Source organism: Zootermopsis nevadensis, unplaced genomic scaffold (genome assembly GCF_977971745.1).
Source record: "Zootermopsis nevadensis isolate Lab colony 2312 unplaced genomic scaffold, Znev_1.0 Znev_ptg000002l, whole genome shotgun sequence".
Classification (NCBI taxonomy): Eukaryota; Metazoa; Arthropoda; class Insecta; order Blattodea; family Termopsidae; genus Zootermopsis; species Zootermopsis nevadensis.
Window position 1 is genome coordinate 23,739,929 of NW_028259134.1, and position 13,423 is coordinate 23,753,351.

Genomic DNA, 13,423 nt, shown 5'->3' on the forward strand with positions numbered 1-13,423 from the left:
CGTCATCCTCAGTGAACTATGTCTGCTCTGTCTCATGGGATAGGGCCCTTGCTGAGAAGCTCGTGGTTGCTCAGCTGGTTATTTACGATGCGATCACGTGTCTGGATAAGTATCGCAGAGCCAACCCCATGCCCGCGATTCCGAGACGGCCCGCAAGTCGAACGTCAGACGAAAGTGGCTCTCATTTTGATACAAATGTAACATCAAACTGCCTAATCTCGCCCTTCGTGGCAAATCTCCTTCCGTCACGAGGCCGGCTGTTCTGACTTCGCTCTTTCGTGGTATTCCTCAGTCTCTGCACCTGAAGCTTTTGTCAGTCCAGACATCCGTCCCAGGTACATCGACGCGCATGTCTGTGTGGCAGGAATCCGACAGGAGCTGCATGTCACTTCGATAGCCGTGGATTCCGATCCATTCGAATCCACTGTGAAGCTGCGTTGTGTTCCGAGTGCCACTCCCTCGCGAACTCTCTTCGCTTGTCAATTGTGCTGCATAAAGGAATTCTGCATTCGGCGAAAGAGTCTTTTTTTCCGTTTATGACTGGATCTTCGTTTTGAAATCGATTCCAGTGAACATTCAGACGAGAGTCCCTTCCTTTATCTGCTAATTTTCTGTTTACAAGACGTTTTATAAAACGTACCTTCGGCGTGTCCGCCCGGCGCTTTCGGAAGGAACGGGTTCAAGACTTCTCTGCCCGAAAAGAAATTTTCCGCTTGTAATTCTGTGTCGTGTGTGTGTGTTCACTCAGACTGGCGCTAGGTCGTACTTGATATCAGCTGCCCTGTTATCTCGCCCAACCAAGCCACACGCTGTTCAGAATTTCCGTACATCAGACCAGGAACAGAACCAACGAACATCATTCGGCGTGCCGTGAGCGGTGTGAGGTTTGGCGCGGGGGTATCCAAGACTTCGAAGGGTGTCAACTCGTGATTTGTCTCTTGTTAAAACGTGATTAAGATCAGAGGCTTCGCACGGAATTAAACCTGTCTCAAACCCAAAGTAGAATGACAGCTGTAATGTATCGCCGCTGCTGGTCCTCGTGAGACGACGGTAAACGCTTCTCGTGACACAGGTACGACGAAGACTGGCGTCTTCCTGAGGACGGAGTCCGGTCGCTGGTTTTGTGAATTTCGTAATGAGCCGGAGTAGGAGTAATCCGTTTTATGACACGCCGTGTACTGGCGACCTCGATACACTTTTATTGCTGGTAAGGGGTCCCATTACATCGTGTAAGCAATGAGTTAGGTAAGAGTTCTGCACCGTCGTAAAGTGTAGCTATTATTAAGGCTCTCTGGTGCAGGTGAAACTCCCGTCTGACCAGGCCCTGGATCGCATTCCTCGCGCGCTGACATTCAAGCCGGTAAACACCGGTTTCTCGTGAGATTTTCCTGACAATTTTAAGTACGTATTTCCTGTTTCCCCTCGTTCGTGCTACGCGCCTTGGCAAAGCGAAGTGCACAAACGCCGAAGATGGCCGTCGTCTGGTAGAAGTTTACCAACGTTTCAGTCATCGCCCTGATGATGGAGGCAGCAAGGACCTCCGAAACGGTAAACTACTAGGAGGCTACACGGCGCTACAACCCAGAAGACGGCCGTCTTCGGACTCTCCGTCACGTAGACCTCAGAAGTCTGGCTCTGATTGGTCTTCAACCCTTTTCATTCAGCGAACGATGTCTTTCGCGGAGAATAATCGACGTTTCTTCTGTCGTACAAACGATGATGCCATTAGAAAGTGCAGTCAGTTGTGGTTCTCTGCATACCAAGGACTTTAACCTTTTTCTTCGTTGCACAATCCTTCGGTACAGGCGACCGCGGTTTAGTGAATGGCGCGCCCGAAAGCGTCCTTATCTCCATTCCATTTCTCCCAGATTCGTGTAGTTTTGTTGTCTGGTCGGGGGAGGGGGAGGGGGGGAGGCGACGGGGCGGACTGCCGAGACTCTCGGCCTCCTTTCAGTAGCGTCTCGGCTCTTGGCGTGGGTAGGCAGAGTCTTGCAGCCTCGCGGAGTAAAACCACTTGTTATTATGGGGTTGATTCGGACGGGGCGTACCGAGTGAGTGAGTGAGTGCAAGTTGTGTTTTTGAAAGCTGTGTCATCTGCGAGAAGTTTCTTGGAACCTCGCCAGCGAAGTGGCTGTGAAGTTCTTTCAAGCTATTTCTTCCTGTGTTGCAACAAGTCATCTGATACCGCGATTCACAAAGAAGGGATTATTTCTGTTGGTTGCTGATTTATTCTGATGTGAAATGCAGTGTTTTGCCCCAAGGCGCAATGAAACGTGTTCCACATTAAGGTTTCTGTTCATATTTCTCTTAAGGACTGCCCTTTGTGAGTGACGTTTCCAAGAATAGCTGTGTAGGTGGCAGATGATCTGCGCACAGTTAACAGCGCGTGATCCGGAAGGTGAGAGAATTGCAGTGTCGACGTAATGGATCAGAAGGCGGTCCTGTAGTCGACGACCGCGTAGCACGTAGTTTGCATGCGTTCGACTGTTCGTGTATGCAAATGGGTCGCGGCGAACGTGCGATCCTCTCCACTCTCCCTTCACTTGGAGCCGATCTCGCAGAGCGGAATTGTCTCTTGTGCGTTACAATACAAGGCTGAACCTCTCGAGGAGCAATGCCTGGGTCGGCAGCGCCAGTGGTAGAAGCTGGAAGCAGCGGTGATCCCTCGATTGAAACAGGTGAGTCACGAGCAGCGCCAGCCAGTGGACCAGTTCCTGTCAACTGTGCGTCTCAGGCTGCCTAATCACTCGCGATGCCGTTGAGATTGTTCTTCATAATTTCTTTCGTTGTTGGTGCGGTGACGAACAGCTCTGTTGTGCTTCCTGTCCGTCCGTCCGTCAAGGAAAACGCTGTCTTCCTGCCGCCCGTCTGCAGCGACAAAGTGGCGTTAGGTCATTCGTGTTTATAAATGCCTCCGTGACCTGTTGATCCCAGAAAGGACAGTCAAGAGACTTTGGAATCTGAAAGTCAGCGGTTTCGTCTTTACAGACGCAAATCCGACGTATTGTTTATCGTCGATTCTTTCAGGAGATGTACGGCGGCCATCGTATGGTTTGAGCTCGGCCAGCAGATTAGGTGTTCATCTTGACAAGCTCAGTCGATTCTGTGTGTCGTAATAACTTTAAAATTGTTCTCATTGTCGGTCGTCGCAGTTCTGAAATTATCTCAGCGGTTGATGCATCGTCATTACACATGCAACCTCACGTACGTTCTCTGTCTGGCCCTTTATATCATCGAAACAGTGTTTCGTCAGTTCTGTTAAAATAGGTAAGTCGAGACGACGCAAGGTTGCAGGGTCTGGGAAAGACAGATCGAAGGGATAGAGGTCATAAAATTCCCTTCCATAACCCCAAACCCTGCGCAGGGATGTAGGGATTGCAATAAAATAATACGGGTGTAAAACTCGGTCTGTCGTTCTGGTGCAAATGCGAGGTGTTTTAGAACAGCGCGCGGGGTGGGGTGGGGGGTTACGGGCAGTGCAGAGAAATGTACGAAAGAGACATTGATAGGGGCTTGGGAGAAATATCAAATACACACACAATTTTCGTTAATGAAAGTCAAAGGAAGAAACCGTGGTTTTGGGCCCAGCTTCATTAAAAGCGATCAATTTGTTGGCCAGCTGAGCAAGTATCAGTATCCCCCCCCCCCCCGTGTTGAGAATGCAGGCCATGACGAAGGGGTATCAGAGGCAGTGCGAAACATGTCGCTGCGTGTTTTCATGTTCAGGAAGTCACGAACGCAGTTCCCGTTCGTCACGACGCGATACGAAGTGCATGCCAATCAGCGTCGTGTAACATCCGAGGAACATTCAGAACGCGCCGTGGGGCGCACGCTCCCGGATCGAGGCTTCTTAACGCCCCACTTTGGCAGAACTTCGTTCTTTCTTTCTTTGGCTGGCTCAGACGGATGAATAGGAAATCATACAGGCGATCCAGTACCTGCCAGAGACGGAACCTGCCCCGATTCCGTGACATGCAGGTTTCACTGAACAACGCGCGAGGGTCTGGCAGAGCTGCGCATGCGCTGTGTACCGTTGTTAAAGACACGTAGTTTGGCGTGGCTGGCGCCACGATTATGCAACTGACATTGTTTCTGGCTTGTGCATTCTTTGAAAGTTCCTCAGTTAAAACTTGATTAACAGCAGCAGAGGACCATCGGACGTGAGCGGGCCTTACTGCAGGGAGAACGGGTTTGGATGGGCCAGACGCGAAGAACATTTCAGTTTGGTTTTGGGACTCTGTCAAGGTCATCCGTCAGTCATTTTTCCAAACTCCTATTTCTGCCGATCTACATGAAACTGGATGAACATATTTATGTGGGTTTGAGGTCATGGATAGGTCAGCGTCACCTGAAGATCACGACAAGATCAGTCCAAGGTTTTGAGGATAATTGGCTTTTAAAATTTCCAAGCTCACGTATTGAAAATTTATCCTCACGCTTGTGTCTCCCCAACTGCGTTCTTATGTGTGATGATACTCGGGGGCGTTGGCGACGCGGAAATATTAAAGTGGCCCTGTCCTTTGACGGGAAGCTATTGACGAGATCAAATATTTTGATGTTTGATCTACGCGAATCGCTCCAGTTCGCTGCAAGTGAAGGCAGGCGCAGGCTTTTGGAGTATGAAACGTAACAGTTGTCAGAACCGGAATTTTGTGGACAGGGAATGGAGTAAGATCGAAGCAAATGCACGAATAAAAAGTGTGTTCTTCTTAAAAATTTATCTCCAACGTTATTATTCATATTTGTGTGTACAAACTGATTACTTTAGAAATAATAAAATATCACAGTATTCACTGTGCAGTGCTGAAGCTGAATTACGTACGAACCAAACCAGCAAAATTTGTTTCTTGCAAAAACAGTTTTTCTACGTCTCTCTGAGTTAGTAGATTGAGTACACTGACACGTGTCATTGGCTGTCAATTATTTTAACAGCGATAGAAAAGGCAGCTTATTTATTGCGGAATAAATCACGTGGTGTGCATTCAGATGTGAACGAGTGATTAATTCTTGTGTATGTTTGACAACGCTTCGTCAACTGTACGCGTCACGTATACTCGAATGGTAGGGAGGGACGCGAAAGGAGTGGCGTATCCCAGCAGCAAGGCTCGAGGGTGCCCCCCCCCCCCCCTCTTACGTAAGATACTGAGTGTTACGTAGTTGAAAGTCAACCGGGAGTTTGCTGAAGTGTCAATGTTTTTAAGGATATGCACTTTGTGAACTGCATTAATAAGTGTAAAGCCACGGGCCCTCTCAGTTTGTTTCAACGTGGAACTGTTTGCCGGACCGCCCTGCACTGCACTGTCTCAATTTCTCTGGAGACAATTTGAATGCTCGTGTGGGGTCGAACCCTGAACCTTCTGAATATAGGAAACCTGCAGGTGTGCTGTTCGTGAGGTCAGGAGCGATTTCCGGTCGACGTTCTTTTGTTCTCTGGTTGTATCTTTGCAGGATACTCGCTGCTCGTTCGACTTTTGTTTTTTGCTAGTCTAGTCTTCCGCCAACAGAGCGTGACGTGGTCGGTTGTTGCTCGCATTTTTGTTATTGTTTTGCTGGTAATAGTAAGTAAGGGTCTTCCAACTTTTTTACCGCGAGTCAGGCGACGCTACGCCTGCCAGCGTTTTTCTGGCTGAGTGAGTGGCGTCGCGGGAAACAAAGTGCGAGTCTTTGAACCCGTCGTCTGAGGCGTGTCGGCCGAAACGCGTATTTAAGTTGTGAATCGGACGGAACTCGTTATGGGCGCGGTCCGCCATTTTGAGTTCATCTGTGATCATTGAAGATGCTGTTGGGAACGTAAGCCCAAGCGTTTGCGAAGAAGCAGAAATGAGATGGTCGTCTCTGGGGCACTTCCTGCCACCATCTTCAGGGCGCAAGAACCCAGGAGACAGCCATCGTCGCGGTCCATGATGTTGGACGATTGGTTCCAAATTTGTATTGGGGGGGTTGGGGGGGTCACACCGTGTGGTGTGAAACAGGGGCTGTTTGGAGAAGTGAAGATGCAGTGGCTTGATTTTGAAGCGACGCAGTAGGACAGGGGTTGTAGGAGAAAGATGTAAATGATGTGATGGAAGAGGGCGGTCGAGGAGCCATGTGCCACTCTTGTTTTAATTGTTGCCTTAACGCTTCCGAGTTATGTACGTTCTATGAAGGCAGAACAAATTCGGAATCTCGGCTTCATTTGTTCGTCCTGCTGGTATCCATTTGTCCTGAACTTCGGACATAAAATGAAGAAGGAATTTCAGGTAGTTGGAGAAGAAAATAAGTTTTTTTTTATTTCGTGGAGGTTTGTGACCTCCTTGGGCGACCGACTGTCTCATGATCATTTACGAATCTCTCGTGAACGCTGACACGAAGGAATAACAGCAATAATTCCTTCCATTGCTGATATTCGACACTTCGTCGTCATTCATGAATCGAGGTGACGACCCCGTACTCGTCAGCGAGAGGTTAATCAGAAAATGATTGATCCGCGTCTGCCTTCGCTGTCGCTGATTGCGTAGTTCTGGAAACAGCCGACATGTAAAATTGCTTTGACTTTGTGCTGTAAGTACGAAAATGTGCAGGCGTTTATGTTCGGCGTTCAGCTACAGAAACAATTGAGTAGGCTTAAAAGATAACATCTCCAAAAAAAGTATGATTTCCGGAACATTCTGGCCGCGGGGTAAGGCCTTAATTTCCGGGATAATCCCGGAAATTCCAACACAGCTGGTCATCGTGATCAGGAGATGTGGAGGATTACGCCCGCTACTAGACGTGCAGACTGAAAAAGTAGTAGACCGGGCCCGATGAGACACCTTGCCCGTCACACGTGGCTCGACGCCAGAGGAGGACCTTACTCAGAGGGTGCAAGACCGCGTGGCCTCAGAGTGTGGTGGCGTGGAGCCGATAATCCACGCGGCGTTACTCGTGGCATTGACGGCCAATCAGCTTTGCGAGAATCTTTTCCACCAGCTCGTGTCAGACGTGGAATTATCGTTTTCTACAAACGAGATGCACGTGAATGAGAGCGAGTGGGTGTAGCAAGATCCTCGTTCTGCTGGCGGCCGTTGTTAACAAACTGCCTTGCCTTGTTTGTCTGTTGGATGAAAGGAAACGCATTGCCGGCCGGCGGTGTTGAGGAACTGTCTTCGGTTCATCGCGGCGGGGGGCTGAAACGTGAACCCAGTAACTTCGCTTCCAGAGGCAACGTCTTCCCTACGCCTTCATTCGTAGCTCATTTGTTATAATAGCAACAACGATAATACCAGGTCTTTGTTCGCCCCAGCTCCGGGAGTTGGCCGATGACTGCTTCTGATGAGTGGCCGCTTGAGGGCTGCACAAAGTGTGGCGCAGGGCCGTCTGCCTCCCTCTACACACGTCCACAGACAATCACTACCAATCGAACCAGACTTGTTTGTTTATGTGGTATTAAAATACTCCCAATAAAAATTACGCTCGAAGTACGTGGTGAGACATCTGACCTCTTTAAACACTCCAAAACGCGGAGGGAAATCGTTGGTCTGGCGTTTCCATTTGCAGCGTAGACAGGTCGCGGACCGATGTCACCCCTGACTGGCTGGCTGCCTGCCCTTAAGGGCCTGGGGCCAGGCTAGCAATCATGGCCATATATGGTGCAAACTACTTAATCCACTTGGCGGAACCGAACATTCGAACTGGTAGAACAAAGTGAAGTGACAGTGGTTCTAGAAGCCCCTTTTTTGCAGACCACACATACGAAATGAAGCTCCAGCGACGCGGTTTGATGGGCTAGGAGCAGCTTGTTCGAGCTGGAGCAGTTCGCTTCACAGGTATCGCCATATAAGTACCGTGTTTCCCGCGTCCCGTGACGCGCCCGCCGAGACTGCCTAATCCATACTCGGTTTATCGCCGATAAATGTGTCGAACCCGAGGGTTCAGCGTTGATAAATACCTAACCCCATCATCGGACACGGTCATGAATCTCCCATTTTCAGAGCATTGTTCCTCCAAGATAAACGTTAGTGTAGACCCAAGCGAACTTTTTCCAACGAGGATCCCCACGACGTTTCTTGTTCCTGTCATGCCCAACCAATCTTCTGAGTCAACTGAATTTCTCTTATTCTGACGAGTCACGTGACGTCACTGTTAGGGCCAGACATTTTTTAAGCAGTTGTACACGAAAATTCCTCGAGTTGAAAAAGGCGGACAGGCATCGAGCGTTGCCATGACAACGGTTATAACAACACACGCGTTTGTAAATGTTAATCCCGTAAGGTCCAGAATCCATTGACACCAAATGCTCACCAGCGCCCGCTCGTAACTTGTTGTCTATTGTCTGAGGTTATATTTGATCTCCACGAAACTTTCAAAACGAGCCAATAAACACTTTTACCACTGAATTATTTCAGCGTCCGATTCTCGTCTTACCCAATCGATTCTCCACATGAGAATACAAAAGACGGTCATGTTTGTTTGTTTGTTTGTTTGGTCGCACTACGGCAACCGCACACTGCATGCGTTCGTTGTTTGTGTGGTCGGTGCGTAATTGTGCTGTATTTTGTTCGAATGTCAGCTCCGGCGGTAGTTCTGAATTAGTTGACGACGTCTTTCGAAGGCGCGAAGTGGAAATTTGAAATGTGTGATTGGGCTGTTCAGTGTGACTCTGACGTCATCATATACCCCTGCGTGCGACACTCCCACGGATGACATGTTACGTCACGAACACCGCTTGGGCGAGATGGTTTATGGCAGAAGTGGTTGGTATCCATTCATACGCCGCGTTATGACGAAAGTGAGGACGCGTGACGCATACAGAGTAGGACGAGGTCCTGGCTGGAATCTGTGTCCTCGCACCGACTTTCGTATGCGTGCTCCAACCGGCGTGCCTCTGCGTGCGCTCTTGGTTTGGTGTCTCTGCCGCGATTATCTGCAGACGAGGTCGTCGTCTTCATCCTCATGCTTGAAGGGGACTGCACACGCTTGTAGAAAACATTCCCTCGCCGTCACGGCACTGGAGGGGGCCACATTTGATCTCGTGGACCATATTACACGGAAAAAACCAGCCATTGTCTCGAGGCAGGCCAGTGGCGCCTTCCAGTGGCGCAATTTCTGTGCCTTTAGCAGGTAGGAACGAGCGTGCGACTGAATGGCGTAGATTACAGGTGGCAGCTCAGAGAAACTCAGAACGTGAATGCACTGTGGCTCGGGGCAGCAAACAGGGTTGTGGCGTGACATTGAAATTCCTCCAGTCCAAAGGGCTGTTGTTTCTGACCACCCCGAGTTCCACCCGCACCGAGTGCGGTTTGTGTCCTCTGAAATTCTTACCCTCTTTAGGTCGTCGAAAGGAATTCCTGAACTGCCCAATCTCACAACACGAACTGGATTGCAGGGCCGATGCGTTTTCGAAATTCACGGGTCCTGCCTCCGAATCCAAGTGCGATGCTCTTGAGTAACGCGCCACCATTTTGGTCCAGTGCACAACCCCTGAGCACGAGAACCTGTCGGCTGTCCGCGAGTACTTGCTCAGTGACCCTCCGTATCTGGAGTCGGCGACTCCATCTGAAGATAAACGCGCCATGAAGACAAGGCGTAATTGGGAAGGATAATATTAAAACAGGTGACGGAGTGGCTTGGTTTCATCTGGCCGAAGATATACGACTCACGTGGTAATGGACGTTGCTTTTCGACTAACTTCCAGACTTGGCACTGTCTCAGGATGGAATGTGGCGAGTGTGCGTGTGTTGTCTTCAAACCTTCTCCAGCTTTACGTTTGAAAATCCTTTGTCGGGGTTACCCTAGCCGTTGACGAGACGCGGGTCATTTGGTGACATGGTAGAGGAGGAGATTGGACCGGAAGCGCCTCAGATTTCCCGGCGTAGCTTCAAAGTACCAGGTCAGAATCGTCGAGGTTGTCTGTGCAGGTTCTGTCTCGGCAAGCAACCGAAGTTCGAACCCTGGTTCTTGAGGTCTCGTTTCCCCGCGGAACAAAGGAGTTTCGCGTAGGGTAGGAGGTGGGAAGAGACTCAGAGCGCGGTTGAAAGGAGAACGAAGATGAATTTAATAAATAAGCAGGAGTGAGACAAGGGCGCGGAGGAAGGGGGTGATGAAAAGAGAGGAACAAGGGCGGGGGGGGGGGAGACAGTGGGACGACTGGCCTTTGATCTGATTCGGGACTGACGCATGAAAGTCCCCTGAGACCCTTCGCGTTGGGCGTTGTGTCGCTTTTGTCCGCAGCGGCGGCCCGCTGGAATCCGTCGGCCTCGCGGTCAGGTATCAGGTGCAGTCGTTGCTCGCCCCCGGAATGTGCAGCAGAGCCGACGGTTCGCCACAATGCCTTCTCAGACGAGACGCTTGGATAATATTAAAATGGGAAGCGGAGGGGAACGACTGCAAGTTTCTCAACGGCCGCTGAGCTCGGATAAAATGCAGCTCCCTGCAAACGATCGGCTTCCCCGCTTCGTAATAAGACGTCCGCGGCTTTGCTCAGCCCTTCACGGGAACAATCTTAAAATATCCCGTTCGGAATTCGGTTGCCATGGAGACTGCCACACTTTCTTTGGTGCACCAGTGTTCCTGGATTAATTAGAATTCTGTCACGACTCGCCCTGATATCGTGTTTTAAGACGCTCTGTGATCATTGCGAGAGGGCCGAGGTTCGAATGCTGACTAGAACATTGTCCCAGTCTTTGTGTGAAGTTTTTTTGGAACGCCCTGTGGTGACTCATAGTCCCAGTGTCCACTTCGCATTCTTTTGCGCAATGATCGTCACCTTTTTTTTCTTTCTTGGCAGCTTCGCCCCATGCGATGTGAGCTGTTTGCGTAATAGTTTTATGGTTCTATTACGTCAGTTTTGATCGTCCACAAATGCGTCCGTTTCTGTCGGCATTTTGTGAGCTGTGAAGGACGAAGCCGGATTGTCTGAGAGACGTTTCGACTTAAAATGCCTTCGTGTTCGTCCAATGCTGGTTGTAGCAGTGAGATCTCGTTGAACACGCGAACGGCTTTTGTTAAACCGGGTTTGCTTTTCTTTGCAAATGAACCTTTGGGAAACTTATTGTTCCTCTCTACTGCCATCTTTTTGTGAAATGCGATGCGTGATCGACGTTTAGGCTGCACCGCTATTTGTGTCACGTGTGCCGTGAGATAACGAACTGCATTTTAAGGCTCGAGATGCTATATCGATCGATTTCCACGGAGACGAACGGTACTCGATTCCTTTCCGAATGATTACGTCACGCACATTTCAACAACAGCCACTCGTTGACCCTGGCCAACAGACATTTGCATGCAGGTGGCTCGTGTCAATCGGCCCTTCCATTTGCTACTGACCCAACCGCGCGCTCCGTTTGAGCTTTCTCCGAAAATGGCTTTTAGGCAGATACTTATGGAGGAGAGTGAGATGGGCGGGGCATGTAGCAGGATACATTCGTGCAAAAATGTAGCCGAGAAATGAGGAGGAGAAAGAGGATGTCTCTGGTCGGAGGAAAGGGTCCTTCCGAAGAAGGGGAGGGTATTTGATTGATTATGGGTATTGTGTGGATTAATTTCTGTAAAGGATGCGTTAGTAAGCCGCCGCGGACCGTTCCAAGCTAATGTTCCGGCTTTTGCCTCCGGGCAGTCGCCCGACAGCTACGCGTTCGGCGTTCGCCACGAAGTTCCTGTGGTTCTTGTGCCACTGTTGCAGTGAAGCCGCGTTTTGTTCTCTTGATTACCTTTCGAATATTTTTCTCAGGAATCTGTTGGGAGGAGCACATGGTCAGGGCTACCAACTTCACCAGCAAAGACTGTGGCAGGTCCATCTGCTCCTCGTCCTTCCAAGTGGGCGTTTTCCAATCCGTTTCCCCATCATAATTCTGCGAGCATTTCTCATTTTGCGAAGAAATTAGAGCATTGTTTCTTACAGTTGCAGTGTTTCGACACAAAACACGCGGACAATTCAGCGGCTCTTCGGGACCTGCTGCCTCTTATTTCTTCGATTGTAATTGAACTTCTATTTTCATTATTGTTCTGGTGTTTAATGTCGACAGTCGGGATCGAAGACTTGGGACCTTAGGATTCTAACCACGGTTCTGCCGGTGATGGCAACTGCTTCAAACAGGGGCCTGTGTGTGCGGTCTCACTGCGATCTGCGCCCTTTCACCGTCTATTGTTCTTCGGTGTTGATTGGCTGCTCAGAGCTGTCCTTCGGCGCCTTTGAGGGAAATCTGAAAACAAAAGAGTTGCGAGCAGGTAGTCGGTGTTTCGGAGACTAACGACTTGGCGCTTTCTCACCTGAGATAAATTCGTCATAAAACGTGTTCGTATGCAGCTGACGTAAATACACGTTTGATGACATTTTTGCTTTGCAAAGGAACAATTTCGTTCTGATTTCCCCCCCCAACCTTAAAGCTGGGTGGAACAATGCCATAGTGGGGTACGGTTTTGATTTGCCTGCTTCGACACCAAATTTACACTTCTCATGCCACGCGTGACGTATCCTGCTCAGCACCTCTGAAACGTCGGCACGTTTCTACCAGAGTACACCGCCCATCAGTCCAGAGGACAGCCATACGCCACTCCGTTGTCTCGAAACATTTTTCCTCACAAACTGTGAAACTGAAACAGCGTCGTTAAAGGCAGGAGGAGTGCGGAGCTCCGCCCTGTCTTCGTTACCAGGGGGTGAGCAGTGGTGAGAAGACGGAAATCCCCTGTCCGCGCCCGGAATCAAACCCCGGCCGTCCTTCCCGTGCCGACCGGTTGAGGCTCTTTACGACTCTGTAACTTTTCTACCTGGAGGAGTGGAAGGCTGAGATCGGCCTCAACTGCACAGTCGCAGCGAAGACTTTGTGCAGCGAGCGTGGCTGTCGAGTGCACGTAGCGGGCGGAACAGGAACACTGGAAACTGTTAACGGACGTTTCAACAAAGAACTCTGTGGTATTCTGTGTCAGCCAGGCGACGTTTACAGCCGAAAGGCTTGTGGTTTCACTCGCCTGCTTTTCAAACACAACAGCAACTTAAAAACTGATGCGGTTTGCAAGAGAAGACGGTAAATTAGTTGCTTTGTGATCTCAGTTGGGAAATTTGTTTTCGTCTCTCGGTGACGGAAGGAAAATGGAGGGGAAAATGACAGCTTTTGTGTGTCGATGGTGATTGAAGAAGTTCACCATGAATGACGTTTTTTCTCTCTCCATATTTTGATTTTCGAATTAGCAGCTCAGGTGTTTAAGCTACTTCGTGTTGGTTTCGGGATTCGTGAATAACACAAATGAACTGCTTTGGATGTGAACAGAGACTCGGCATTATTTATGGTGCTTTAGTTGGCTCTCTAATTGGATTTTAACGGCCCTGTCATCATCATCATCTCGAGATGACGGTCTACCGGCGTCCTGGAAGCGGTTTAAGCCTCAGTGTTTTGGGTACGTATAAACAAATTCCCTCTTACAGTAAAAACGTACTGATGACGTCACACTCCAGGTCAAGACGAGCGCG

General features: G+C 49.7%; 1 protein-coding gene across 5 annotated transcripts in view; it reads left to right on the top strand.

Annotated features, from left to right (window-relative positions):
* The window catches only part of rols (zinc-RING finger and ankyrin repeat domain-containing protein rolling pebbles), an 83,404-nt gene that overhangs the window by 44,120 nt on the left and 25,861 nt on the right, over positions 1-13,423 (top strand). For 2 of the 5 annotated variants that reach the window (XM_022076053.2, XM_022076056.2), the window contains exon 1: positions 1,969-2,678. The exons of 2 other annotated variants lie outside the window; for them this stretch is intronic. In XM_022076053.2, the coding sequence (XP_021931745.1) occupies positions 2,615-2,678 (64 nt within the window). In that variant the 5' untranslated portion in view covers positions 1,969-2,614. Of the gene's footprint in view, positions 1-1,968; positions 2,679-12,759; positions 13,351-13,423 lie in introns of those variants that run through there. One more of the 5 variants, XM_022076054.2, reaches the window with a different exon arrangement.